The sequence below is a fragment of the Haliotis rufescens genome, unplaced genomic scaffold (assembly GCF_023055435.1).
Source record: "Haliotis rufescens isolate VD_foot unplaced genomic scaffold, xgHalRufe1.0.p SCAF_6, whole genome shotgun sequence".
Lineage (NCBI taxonomy): Eukaryota > Metazoa > Mollusca > Gastropoda > Lepetellida > Haliotidae > Haliotis > Haliotis rufescens.
The window spans coordinates 57,909,598-57,924,926 of NW_025964334.1; the positions used below are offsets into that span (position 1 = coordinate 57,909,598).

Consider the following 15,329-nt stretch of genomic DNA (forward strand, 5'->3'; position numbering starts at 1 on the left):
GGATAACTTGACATGTATGGGGTTAATGGGATGACTTGACATGGATGGGGTTAATGGGATGACTTAACATGGATGGGGTTAATGGGATGACTTGACATGGATGGGGTTAATGGGATGATGATGATTGCTAGGACATGAAAGTTGAGCCCATGATACAATAATTATCATATCTAAGAAATTGCACATAGAATCTTTAAGAAATTAACCAAAGACTGAGCAAAGTAAAAAGCCATGTGACTGAAATGTTAGAGCATAAGGTCAGTCTGGACTTGGTTGCCATGGCAATGTGCCATGAAACATTTTTCATTAACAGAATCATCCAGAAAGGGGGAATTCTGGAATGACAGAGGTTCTTTGTATAAAATATTTTTTGACATCACACAGTAAAATGTCTTCTCTGAGTAATCAATGTTCCAGCTGTAATTTCCCCAAATAGCTCAATGCTGTCACAATTCTGGATAGTAGCCTCATTTAAGTGTTTATTTCTTGTCATACATCTAAAACAAACAACACACATTTCTTCAGGACACTTCTGATATTTTGTGTTACAAACATTCAAGATACAGTTTTTTCAACAATATCACAATTTTGTTACAAGTGAATCAACGTAGGTGCGCTAGATGAATCCACATTCTTTAGGTCAAAGATCACAGATAGCTAATGTCAAGGTTATGGTGCAGACCGACAGGGGAGCTAACTCTACAAAGAAAACACAGCTCCAGGTTTGGTCCCGGGGATTATGGGATAGGCACATTATAGTGTCGGTCATCTTCAGCCAACAGGTTGATCGTCGGCCATTTTTCTGGGGAGGTGTCGGGGAATTTGACGAGGAAGTCTTCTTGGGAGACGTTCTGGAGACGTGCCACCTGTATCGACACACCCAACGAGTGACCCAGCAGACACATCTCAACCTGAAACAGTGGGAAGAGGATTTATGGAGGGGAACACAGAACAGCAAAGAGAATATAAGGCAGTCTCCCAAATCAATCTGTCCCATGGTCACTGTGTACTTCAGTGAGTGAGTATGGTGAATATGCTGCTTTTAGCAATATTCCAGCAATATCACGGTGCGGTGGGGGACACCAGAAATGGGCTTCACACATTGTGTCCACATTGGGAATCGAACCCGGGCTTTTGGCGTGACGAGTGAACGCTTTAACCACTGGGCTACCCCAACCACCCCTGTGTCCTATCTTAGATAGTTTGACTGTCCTGATTAAGGCGAGGACTGGAAAAAATATCAAAAGTAATTTTCCCTGCAGATTTTCCCTGTGTCCCCTCCACATCCCCTCTAGATCCGCCTATGACCTAACTGTTTATCCAGAAACCAAATCTTATTATTGTGGATCAGTCTAATAGATCATGATTCCCCTTATTACAATGACAATGTCTCAGATTCACACAGGCCAAAGCTATCAAAGTCCTGAGTGAGACTGAAAGACTGTAATTATTGTTTAAAATGGTTCTTGTCATTTTGTTTTATGTTTGTTGTTAAATGCCACACTCAGCAATATTCCAGCTTTATGACAGAGGCTTGTAAAGAATCAAGTCTGGTACAGACAATCCAGTGATTGATATCGTGAGCAGCGACCCACACTGTTGGGGCGTGAGGACTTGCAATCAACTGAGTCTGACCACCTGATTCATTAAGTCGCATCTTATAACAAGCAAATGTTGCTGGGGGCCAATGTCGACCCGGGACTGCTTCATGTAAAAGAATACGTAAAGCCATGCATAGCTCTAGGAACAATATACTGATAGTCCCTAGGCCTTGCACATTTTGATATAGAAAAATCACAAATTTTGCACATTAAACATGATAAGTACTAACAAAACCAACTCCATGACAAATTAGATAGTAACAATAATTACTGAGTTACACGAATAAATATTCAATTTTATTTTCACCTCATTAATTTCAAGCTTTAATTTCACTTTATGTTTTCGGAGCCACTCCACCTACCTGCTCAAGGCCTGCAGAGTCGCCCACAACATTGAGATGATTCTTGACGAAGTCGGACACATTCTGGCAGGAGTCCCTGGCGAACATAAGCCACACAAACAGAGGAACGTCCTCGCCCTGTTCACTCGCATGTTGGAGTTCAATTGAGTTCAAGGCCATTAGCAGTTTGACCCCTTCCATGAGTTCAAGGTCAGTGACAGGGTCAGAGTTCAGCAGGTCAGATGTGTATTTGGCCCGTTGTTCATAGGATGGAAGTTTGCATATATCCTCAATCTGGAACATGAAGGTGGTTAGTCAGGGATATTCAGCGTGAACATGGAGAATGTCAACTTACATGTAAAAAGACACACACTGAACTATGTAGAAAAGCATAGATTGAAAAAAACCTCAGGATAGCAGCATCTCAGACCCATGGTGCTCATATCAACGGATACATGTAGCAAAGGGAGGCAACTATGCACAGTGAATTACAGGTCTTTGGTTTAGACCCATGGTTAGCGGATGCTGGTAACAAAGGGAGGCAACTCTGACCAGTGAATTACATGGCTTTGGTTTAGACCCATGGTAAGTAGATACTGGTTCAAAGGGAGGCAACTCTGTATTCTCCTATTTCCTGCAACCCACCGTTGAGTACAGAGAAAGCATACATTCACACATGCGTGTGAGTCTGTTTTCATCCGTAGCAGGAAGACGTCCCGCGAAGGTCCACTGCTGGAGCCCCGAACCAGGATCCTGATACAACTGATGTAGTTTGTTGATAGTATCCACTATGCCTGGCCAGGTCTTTGTCACATGGTGGCCCTCACTCAGGATTTGGTACAAACAGCCTCGCACGGCACAGTAGTTGTCTCCCCTGATTTGTTTTAAGCGCTGGCAGTTGATCAGTCCTGGTATAGAAGCGTAAGCCTGGAAGGCGAGAGGAGTATGTGAAGCACTTAATCTTTGATGATTTGTCCAAAAATATATACATTGCTAGTGATTCCATGGTCTTTGATTGGATAATTAAGCAATTTTTTCTTGCATTTGCAAATAAAAGATCACGCCCACTAACTACTATTTACTGATAATAGTGAAACCCACGAGCATGGGTATGGTGCTGACAAACCTAGGAACATAATCGGGGCGAAGCGGGATTCGAACCCACAATCATAGGTTTCTGGCGTGTCCAAGGAATGCAACTCTGCACAGCAAATCGCGGTGCCTTAGATGACTGGGCCATTCATGCCCCCTTTTAGTATATGTATGAAAGATATTTTGAAATGATCCTACAAAGTAACTATTCAAATTCTTTTTCAAAATCTTTTCATCTTCCTCCTTAACAATTTCATGAATATATTACCTCCTTTGATGACAAACCGCAGACTAAAAAGGTGATGCACAAAGACTGTTCTAAAAATATGTCTCAGCCGAAGATAAAAATTGAAATACAAAACAAGTCATATATCAACTGTAATTCCATTAGTCAATGTCAGAGACCCCTGAAGATCCAGGGTAGAATAGGTCTTCAAGGACCCATGCTTGCTGTAAAAGGCGACTATGCTTGTAAGAGGTGACTTACGGGATCGGGTGGTCAGCCTCACTGAATTGGATGATGTAATCGTATCCCAATTGCATAGATCAATGCTCATGATATCAATCACTAGATTGTCTGGTCCAGACTCGATTATTTACAGAGTGCCGTAATGTTGTTAGAATTATTAGAGTGTGGCATTAAACAACAAACAATAAAGTTTTTTAAGGTCATAATAATAATGTACCATGAGAAACTATCAAGAAGTGTGTTGAACCCGCTATGACTGTGTCCCGATTATCTCCCTTGTTACCTGTCTGATGGCGTTGGCCTTGGGCGTGTCCCCCTGCCACTCTCTCTCTGCATAGTCCTCAATGTTCACTCCGCCACTGATGTTTTTTAATCTCCCCCGAGGTTTGCCTACAAAAAAAGGCAAGAACAGTTAATGCTCTGTACGAGAGAAATATTTCTGAACCTGACAGTGAAATCTACACACATCACTCAATGAAAGCGTGATTGAGTTACTGAGTGAGCTTTCAGCAATGTGCCAGCAATATCGCGGGGGGGGAACACCAAAAATGGGCATCACACATTATACCCATGTAGGGAATCAAACCCAGATCCTCGGCATAATGAGTAACAGCTTTAACCACTTGGCTACCCTACCGCCCCACACTAATGGAGGAAAGTTACTCCAAAAAATTGTTTTATATTTTGCCGTTATTTGATCATTCATAAATATAACTGTGAAACATCCACAAGTAGCATCATATAGAAAATGTTTGTTTTTTTATTACACGCTTTTCTCTAACCAGCCAACAGAAAATTTTCACAAAAATCGAATGCAGCTAACCCGAATCAGTACAATGCGTGAAACCCATATCTGGCGTCAACCATCATGATATTGCTGAAATATTTGCTAAAAGCAGCGTAAAATCATACTCTGACAAATGCAGCTATTTTAAGAAAAGTAATATTATTTCTCATTATGACAAAAACATACAAAATAGGAGGACAAGGTGAGGGAAGTAACCCTTATTAACTTTTGAAATAAAAGAATATTCTCCTCACAATTATATTTTATATTTCACTGGATACTATTACTATTTTCATTACAATTAACTGACAAAATTTGTAAATCAATCATACAGAATCATAACAGCCTTGACCTACTTTGGGTTCGATGTGATGGCTGACTGATGGCTCCCGGCACACTGTCCTCCTCCAAGTCACCATCAGATAGATCTGTTTGTGACTGCCCTACACTAGTATCGGCGGCCATCTTGAACGGGGAGCTGTCACACGAAGACGAGAGACTAAGTTCACTACCATCAGTTTGCTCCTCGGGAATTAGCGTGTTCTGTCGTCTGGCCCGGAACCTTCTTCTGTTCCTCATAGTCCGAGGTAGTTCATCGTCACCAATATCTCCAAGGTCCCAGGCTAGTTCCACGCTACCTTCCCGAGACGATCGCTCCGAGTCGGAATACGAATGACTCGGCGACCTTTCCCATCTTGTACGTGCTCTGTGAACAATTTCCGACGCACGTCTGGCCATTGGGCTCCTCTCTCGATGTTCTTTTGGCTTCTTTTCTGGTTCATCCCCACGATGTATCAAGTCTGAGAGCTGCGACGTGATCATTGAGAACTCATCCTGTATATCCTGAAGCTCATCCTCAATATGCTCTAAGTTTTTGGTAGTATGGACACTAAAATCAATCAACTCATTGTCAAAAAGCTCACTATCAGGAGTACACACATCCGACATAGTCCTATCTAAGCTTCGGCTTCTCCTGAGAGTCCGAGACACTGTCAAACGCTCGGGAGTGGGTGATCGGGATTTGTCGTCTACAGAGAAACTTGACCACTCTCGGAGTCGCTGGAGAAGCGATTGTTTGAACTGATAGTCTGACAAAGATTCCTGGATGATGGGGAGGGGGGACATGGTATCACGCTCCTCCTCGTCACAACTCCAGTCCCCCAGACTCCCCGTCCCTCCACTGTAGCTTTGTAATGATTCAGAAATCTCTAGGGAAGCATCATATTCCGCACTTAACGAATGACTTTTGTCCGATCTATCTACCTGCAAATGTCCAGTAGTACTGTCTGATGGATTTTTCCGATCACCAGAAAGGTGTGAATGTGATGGCGATATTTCGTCCTCTGATGGGGGCGTCAATAAGATGCTACTGTGGTCTAGCGTGTCACCGTTTTGAATGGTGATACCAGACTTTTCGTCTGATCCATATGAAACGTCAGCAGATTGTCTATTTTTATTATTGAGGGACTTAGGACTGAAGTTGACCTGCAAGGACTGGCTCAGAGAGGGATATCGTGATAATGTGTAGCCTTCACCCACACTGCTTGCATCATCAAAGTTATCAGGCATATTTTCAAAGCCACTTTCCGCTGTGCATGTAGAGTAGAAAGAGTCGCGGTTAATACCGCCGTCACTGTAGAAGGACTGACCAAGCTCGGACGCACCGCCAATGGCCGAGTCCTTGTCTGAATTCAGTGACGACTGCCGCCGACCTTTCTTCCGCATCCTGACTGAGTCATAGTCGGGTGTTATGTCACACTTGTCAGACTTCTTGGAAAAGGCAACTCCGTAATTTGAGTCGTCATGACTTGTGGGGGGGCACACTTTCCCGCCCTCAACATTTCCCATGTCTGCGTTGGCAGCACCGTCAGAGGATCCCTGGAGACAAAAAAGTTTATGTTACAACAAGCATCTTCACTTGGACAAACAGTTAGTTTTCAAAGTTGCAGCATTGTTTTCGAAGAGGACTTCCAAATACCGGTTTGCCCACCAACACCAAACAAACGGGCTCTCTCTCATTTTTGTGGATGAGTTAGTCCATACCAACAATGAACACTCCCTGCCACACACACATCATCAATATCATCAATTAACACTCCCTACAACACATATTGTCCATGCCAACAATGAACACTCCCTGCCACACACACATCATCAATATCATCAATGAACACTCCCTACAACACATATTGTCCATGCCAACAATTAACACTCCCTGCCACACACACATCATAAATAGTATCAATTAACACTCCCTACAACACATATTGTCCATGCCAACAATGAACACTCCCTGCCACACACATCATCAATATCATCAATGAACACTCCCTGCATCACACATATTGTCCATGTCAACAATGAACACTCCCTGCCACACACATCATCAATATCATCAATGAACACTCCCTGCAACACACATCATCAATATCATCAATGGACACTCCCTGCCACACACATCATCATTATCATCAATTAACACTCCCTACAACACATATTGTCCATGCCAACAATGAACACTCCCTGCAACACACATCATCATTATCATCAATGAACACTCCCTGCCACACACATCATCATTATCATCAATTAACACTCCCTACAACACATATTGTCCATGCCAACAATGAACACTCCCTGCAACACACATCATCATTATCATCAATTAACACTCCCTACAACACATATTGTCCATGCCAACAATGAACACTCCCTGCAACACACATCATCATTATCATCAATTAACACTCCCTACAACACATATTGTCCATGCCAACAATGAACACTCCCTGCAACACACATCATCAATATCATCAATGAACACTCCCTGCCACACATATTGTCCATGCCAACAATGAATACTCCCTGCAACACACATCATCAATATCATCAATGAACACTCCCTGCCACACATTTTGTCCATGCCAACAATGAACACTCCCTGCCACACACACATCATCAATATCATCAATTAACACTCCCTACAACACATATTGTCCATGCCAACAATGAACACTCCCTGCCACACACATCATCAATATCATCAATGAACACTCCCTGCACCACACATATTGTCCATGTCAACAATGAACACTCCCTGCCACACACATCATCAATATCATCAATGAACACTCCCTGCAACACACATCATCAATATCATCAATGGACACTCCCTGCCACACACATCATCATTATCATCAATTAACACTCCCTACAACACATATTGTCCATGCCAACAATGAACACTCCCTGCAACACACATCATCATTATCATCAATTAACACTCCCTACAACACATATTGTCCATGCCAACAATGAACACTCCCTGCAACACACATCATCATTATCATCAATTAACACTCCCTACAACACATATTGTCCATGCCAACAATGAACACTCCCTGCAACACACATCATCAATATCATCAATGAACACTCCCTGCCACACATATTGTCCATGCCAACAATGAATACTCCCTGCAACACACATCATCAATATCATCAATGAACACTCCCTGCCACACATTTTGTCCATGCCAACAATTAACACTCCCTGCCACACACACATCATCAATATCATCAATTAACACTCCCTACAACACATATTGTCCATGCCAACAATGAACACTCCCTGCAACACACATCATCAATATCATCAATGAACACTCCCTGCCACACATTTTGTCCATGCCAACAATGAACACTCCCTGCCACACACACATCATCAATATCATCAATTAACACTCCCTACAACACATATTGTCCATGCCAACAATGAACACCCCCTGCCACACACACATCATCATTATCATCAATGAACACTCCCTGCCACACATATTGTCCATGCCAACAATGAATACTCCCTGCCACACACACACCATCAATATCATCAATGAACACTCCCTGCCACACATATTGACTAGCCAACAATGAACACTCCCTGCCACACATATTGTCCATCCCAACAATGAACACTCCCTGCCACACATAATGTCCATGCCATGGTAGAGCTGGATGGCAATGAGACAGCAAACCACCTTACAAAATCTTGCTTGTAAAATCCTGAGGTAATGATATCTGAACTCAGATCCCAACCAAAAGATTTTGACTTCATTTTAGCAAAATCTTTCACCACGAGCTGGCAACAATTGTTGAATGCTGGGACTAATGGCCAACATATGAACACAATTTGTCATGACACATTAACTATAGTAATATGAAAGAATCGGGTGTTCCTTAAATTCTTTTGAGTAGTATAAATAACAAAAAGTCATGGAGCAATCTGGATGAAGATTGGCCTACATTTAAGTTTGACCTAAGATGTGTAAATAAACAAGATAAAGACAAGACCTCCTCAGGCTGTATGAACCAAGACTGAAAACAAACCCTACTCACCTCCAGAAACACAGAGTAACAAACGCAGAGTAACAAACGCAGAGTAACAAGCCGAGATCTGCGTCCCTGGCCATTCATGTACCAACTGTGACATCCACTCCACCTCTCCACAGAGGGAAGAGGAGCTTGTCAACAACAGTTTACCACGTAATAGCTGTCACAGGTCAATGGCCTATATTCACACCCATCCTTCCAAACTCAATGGTGTTATCTGTAGGATAGGCTGACCAAGCCATGAGGCCAGACTTGAGCCATCGTCATCAGACAATAACATGTAAACAATGTCTCCTAGTAATTAAATCAACAAGGAAACAAAGTACGAGCAAACAATAGAATGGAAACATTGTTTAAAACAATAACGTCAAGAGAGGTTTCGGGACATTCCAAGGACGAGCAGAAACTCCTATGACATCATTTTTAGCCCTCAAGGTAAATGTTACGCTTCTGGTGTAACCAATAAAAGTAACCATTGTATTCATCCATCGATTCATCTCTAGATGAGCACTTAAGAAGTCTATGCTTTTTGTAACATGTCTCTATTATCTTTTGTACTTTCTTCAATATGAACTTAGCCTTATTATTAAACAAACCATTGTTCTATGTGATCATATATGTTTATGTAAACATGGAAAAAAATAAAAAACAAGGGCAAAAGTGAGCGTGACTCACTAATAACCCCGACCCGCCTAGTGTGTCAGTAGTTTCAAGTGGCTGTAGAACCAGTCCATCACGCTAAACTTGCCCTGTGTGAGATGCCTGACGGAAGTCACTCTGTTTAATTAGAAACTGGATAGGGTTAGGGTTTGAAAAATTCATAAAAAAATGGAAAATTGATAAAAACAATGTTTTTCTTTTGACTGCACCCCTCCATATGACACAGATTATATGTACTAAGTTTGAGATGAATCCAGTGAATAGTTTAAGAGAAATCGCGCGGACAAAGTTTTCGGACGGACGGACGGACAGAACCTTGGTATAACTATATACCCCCAACATAAAAGTTCGGGGGTATAAAAAAAAGTATTTCAAAAACCCATACAAATCCGATTGGACACAGAGACTTGTTCCACCCCTACCATTAGACCAGACTAATGTTTGGTTTTATGAACTTCAAAGATCCCAAAATACAGAAGGCAAAATTAATCCTTCTCTACAGATTGCTTGTAACGTTTTCATCTATCAACAAGCATTTTCAAAATTAATATCCTGAATTTTTATGCATTCTGTTTTGAATGTTTCTATGATCACAGGCCATTTACTTTCTTGTTATCTTGAGACCGCCCCCGTGGCCTCGTGGTGAGCGGAAGGTCCGGGGTTCGATCCCCAGCCGTGTCATACCAAAAGATGTTAAAAGATGGTACTTGTTGTTACCCCGTCTGACGCTCGGCTTTAAGGGGCTAAAACAAGGACTGGTCGGCTCGGAGTCAGTACACTGTGTCTGAGTGGGGTATTCATGTTAAACTGCGGCATGGTATCTCAGTGAGCTAGCACTATAAATCGGCATCAGTCTGGACTAGTACAAGAAGCCACACACACACACGTGCATGCATGTCGCCATACCAGTGCAATAATCTTGGATGCGACGTTAAACCCCATTTCACCTCATCTCACCTGTCGTCTTGAAATGATTTGCCTAGGAACAGAATACACTGCTCTGTTGTTTCTGAATGGCATTACCAGTGAATGGGCACACACGTTTTGCTGCTCTAGTGGGTTAGTCTAGTTGTTAAAGCGTTAGCTCGTCATGCAGAAGACCTGGATTCGATTCCCCTCATGGATACAATGTGTGAAGCTCATTTCTGGTGTCCCCTTTAGTGATATTGCTGGAATATTGCTACAAATGGCGTAAAACAAGATTCACTCACTCATTACCCAACCAAGCAGGCAGGTACTCAGAATCATTCACATACCCTGATGTGTGAGTAGATGAATAGGGCACCTTCAGACATACGATTTTTTTAAGACTAGTCCAGATGACTAATGTCAACCTTATTTCACTGGTCTAGAGCTGGGACGAGTCCAAATTTACTACCCGGGTACCCAACCCCCTATTACCGGCCCTACCCGGGAACCCTCTGTAGGTCTCAAGAGATTGGTACAAAATGTCCACTAGGGAATTGTTTGACCAGAGCCCTGGCAAAAAGTATTCAGGTACACTATTATATGGAATGTGTGAACAGTTCGGAAGAAATGTCAACATTCGTGACCTATAGTGTATTCACGCAGTTCTAGATAATTTTGTCATTAAACTATATATCACATGACTAACCACGGGTCTGGGTAGTCCTGTGGGTGTCCCGGTCCCACTCACTACCCACCCGACTCGAGTACCCGAGTTACCCATCCCAGACCTACACTAGTCCTAAGATTGTGTAGCCAGTCCTGCTTCAAAAAGACCAAAAATGTTTACTATGGTTCCATTATCAGTTTTAATCAGCTCTGATTTGATGCAAACCTGAAACATTGACAACTGGTTCAGAGTTACCGCCCTCCAACTCTACTACCCAGAGGACTACCATCACTAGATTATACTTGTCCTCAGCACATTTTAGTAGTCTCGGGCTAGAGGACTAGCGTGAATTTCTAAGGCTGAAGGGGTTCACACATTGTGCCATGTGGGAATCAAACCTGGATCTTCAGATGACTTGTCCTCGTTTTAGTAGTCTCAGGCTAGAGGACCAGCGTGAATTTCTAAGGCTGAAGGGGTTCACACATTGTGCCATGTGGGAATCAAACCTGAATCTTCAGATGAGTTAACACTTAACCATTCAGCTACCCCGCCACCCTTTACACTGATGATAGAGGACTACTCCTGTATTACTTGTTGATGGGTTAATTTGGCTACACTGTGATATATATCACAAATAACAACATTTAATAAATCAAAACTTGAACTGTACAGAAATAAGCCCAGAAGTTATAGTCTTTCAGAAGGAAGACCTATGTTATTGTGACACTGAACAAGCAACATGCATAGTTATGTTCTACAACTGGGCAGCCCAGGAATATTTTTATAACCATGGGTTGGAATTAATTTCTTGTTGACTCCCTCATTTATTCAAAAACCCACCCACCCACCCACTCACCCACTCACCAACTCAATCACTCACTCACCCACTCACCCACTCACTCACTCACTCACTCACTCACGCAGTTATTAAACATTTGCACTAACCAACACATCTGACAGTATGTGCAAGTTGAGAAGGAGGAACCTGGTACTAGAGCCGCATGTCACATGCTCGTTCATATACACACTCCTACAGCCTGTCCATCCCCAATCCACACACACACACAGCTTGTCAGTCTGAGTACAATGTCCTAGGGTAGCTACTTCTCTCTACAAACTCAGTGTCCCCAGAAGTGGTCCTCCCCAGCTGTACTGACCTGTTGTTTGGTAGCAGTGTTTACAAAGTGTACCTACCTGGTCTCCCGCAGCAGGTGCTAACGAGGCACACCTGATGCATATTATACCTGGACATGACCTACTTATCAACACAGAGGTCACGTTAACATAAAGCTGCTGCACGCCCCTAATGCATCTCCTCTTAAAGCCACCCCCCTCACAGGATATATAAACAGAACTGGGTTAATATATTGATTGTGTAACAACAAATTGAATATTTACTCTAACATATTTAATTAATTTGAACAATGTACACAAACATTGATCACCAGTTTCACAGGACTTACTGAGCTTACTATGTTTACGTTCAGGTTAAAACTGATCTTTTTACTGGCAGATATATAACAAAATGGTTGAATAGCAGCCATAAATTTCAAACATGTCACTCCTATACTTAAATAAAATATACATTAAGCATTAATAAAAATGATCACAATTATGAAATGACTGGGGTTATCCAGGATTTCAACAATGCCCTTTGCAGACAATTTTGGAAAAAATTCATTATTTGCTCCAACTGCTCAGGGAAATACAAGTTGCCTGTACAAAGTATAACATTAGTTATTACTATATAAAATGAAAAGGTAAATTTGTAATTACAATTTGGGATATTTACTGGCATTAGCTGCTGATTTAGGGGCAAATATCGGCCTCTGAGCAGGTCCAGACAAATCACTGAATCAGTCCCATTCTGTCCCCCTGAACGAGTACAGCTGTCTGTCAGTGTCAAAACTCTTAATAAGTCAGACTGTCAGTTTGTGGACAGGAAACCCTGCCTGTTTCAAGCCAGTTGATGTAACCCGCTATATACTCCTTACCTGACAACTTCCTCCAGAGTGTAGAGAAAGCCTGAGCTTGAGAACATATCGAGACATTTTCTGTTCCACTACGGCACAAGTTTACATTTGGTATCGTCGCACAATGATCTCTAATAAATACAACTGTTTCCTTGTGGGGTGGCCCATTACGAGGATGTTACTAAAAATAGCTTCACATAATCATAAGCGTCAGATCGTTCAGCTTCAGTGGACTGTAGATAAGATATGAGAAAGAGTTTAAGATTTTGTAGCAAGATATACCTACTTCCTAATGTCTAAAATCTATTTTAGTCTGTGTACTATTTACATAATGTTGTCCATACAACCCCTAGGAAGGAGATAAAAATAGCAGTAAATACTAAAAAGGAAGTACCATATAAATGACAGCTGTGTATGGTTCAGAATTACTGTATACAGGATCCTCTGGTTTCGGTTTCAGATAGGTTCCTAGTTTTATAACATTTCCATCATGTGACCAGATCATGCTGGTTTCTGGTCTTTATGTCAGCCTGTATAATTAAAGGAAAACTGTTTCTAAATGTACAATGTGTGAGGACTATTCTTGGTATACTCTCAGTGACATGGCTGGAATATTGGTTAGCCTTTAGCCTGCTGATTTGTTTAAGCATAAGGTACTATAAAGAGGGTGGGAGCTTTCAAACAGTCTGAGCTTCATTAAACATTGATATATTGCAAGTATTTATGCATAAAACGCATTACCAGTAATTAAAATGATATGCAAAGCCTACTTGTTAAACAGTTATTGCAAGTTTTATTTGAGGGTGTCCTTTGACTATGTTGAGCGGGTTCGCCTGTGAGAGCTATTAACAGTGTAAACCCACCCACCCACCCACCCACCCTCCCTCCGTGCTTGCCCACTTGACCAGCCAGAGCCAGACAGGAATTTTTAACTTATACCAATTTGATTATTTTTTCGACCTACGAACCTGAATATTTTAGCCAAAAATCCGTAAACCAAAAAACCAGAGTAGAAAAGATCTGGCCTAAAGAATTGTGCACTCCAACACAACATGAGACAGTGCACAGCTTGGCGTGAGTCAGTGAATAAGTGAGTCATGTGTACATGGTGTCTGACATCCGTTGTCTCTCTGATTGTTGATGACAGGGGAACTGACAGATGACAGAAATGCTGTATTCTTTGTGTAGGCCAAATCATGTTATTCCTTGTTAAATTACAGATTTCTAATCCAATTTCTCAGATCAGGAAGCCACAAAATAAATTGTAAAGAAGAATGATGAAGCAATTTCTTTCATAAAGACCTAAATAAAATAAAGTTACTTGATTTAAAAAAAAATGATTGTTACTGTTGTGAACAACATAAGATTTTTCAGTCACTTTTTTCATAAACGCCTGTTTGATTAAATCACGGACGTGATATACGTCTTTGATTAAATGCTGAATATAAACATAATCTTTTCATATGAATTGACTATGGACTACTACCAAGTAGGGGTGGAGCATCACAAACTAGCCAGCCGACAGTCTCAGACTTTGTCTTTATGCATCAGTGGAAAGGAAGATGCCACAAGCTCCCCACATTGCTGGTACAAACAATGCCTACATCAAAAGTAAGTATTTGATGAAGCTCCACACAGCATCAGTGCTATTGATGACAGCCCAACTGATGGCAGAGTGCCTTATCACTCACTGTGCTACTTCTGGAAGAGTCCATACCACCTTCAGGGGAAGCAGGGTGGTGAACATCTGTCTAATGTATTATTGCAAGTCAGCTGAATCAAACTCCCAACTAGGGAATCTGATCGAACTGTACTAGACTTGGAAATGTAAACAAATTGTTACAGATTTTTTTGCAGTTTTCGTATTTAGCATGTATTTTGGTAAAAACTGCTTATTCCATTTCACTTGTGTTTTAAAAACTCTACTAATTATTTCTTAAAAATTTAATTGGGATTTCTGTCCTATATGTGGATATTTTAAATGTAATCAATGATATTATTTAAAACATTAAATAATATCTTGGAATATAGCATACCAAATGGCCTCCATTAATTAAACGATTCTTCTGAGAGTAAATATATTCAATCTTAATTGGGAAACAACCACTACCAATAATAGACTTCACTTCAGTATTTTTATTTCCAACAACAAACCAAGTACGCGACCATGTTTTCACATTCACACATGACACCTGTCAAAATATATCACTAATACAATCATTAGCGTGGTGTTTGGCATTTAACTAATAGTCATTATTTGCCATGTTTTCCATATCTGTGCATTTAGGCATGAAAACACTTCAACATAAATGTTCAGAACAATTATTGGTTTTTATAACAGTGATATCCCAGCTGTTTCTAAATGAACGTCAACGCCATAATATTAGTTTACGTGAAGTTAGGTGAGGTGAAACGGGACTAAGCATCAAGTTAATTTCATT

At 41.2% G+C, this 15,329-nt stretch overlaps 1 protein-coding gene across 7 annotated transcripts in view; it reads right to left on the reverse strand.

The window, feature by feature from the left end:
- Positions 1-357: 357 nt before the first annotated feature.
- LOC124143161 overlaps positions 358-15,329 on the reverse strand; it is a 63,086-nt gene continuing 48,114 nt past the window's right edge. For 4 of the 7 annotated variants that reach the window (XM_048385703.1, XM_046512012.2, XM_046512010.2 and 1 more), the window contains 5 exons: positions 4,647-6,168; positions 3,787-3,893; positions 2,588-2,869; positions 1,964-2,236; positions 358-911 (listed from right to left, as the gene is read on the reverse strand). In XM_048385703.1, coding sequence (XP_048241660.1) covers positions 738-911; positions 1,964-2,236; positions 2,588-2,869; positions 3,787-3,893; positions 4,647-6,168 — 2,358 coding nt within the window. In that variant the 3' untranslated portion in view covers positions 358-737. Of the gene's footprint in view, positions 912-1,963; positions 2,237-2,587; positions 2,870-3,786; positions 3,894-4,646; positions 6,169-8,685; positions 8,835-12,909; positions 13,138-15,329 lie in introns of those variants that run through there. The other 3 variants (XM_046512014.2, XM_048385704.1, XM_046512013.2) reach the window with 3 other exon arrangements.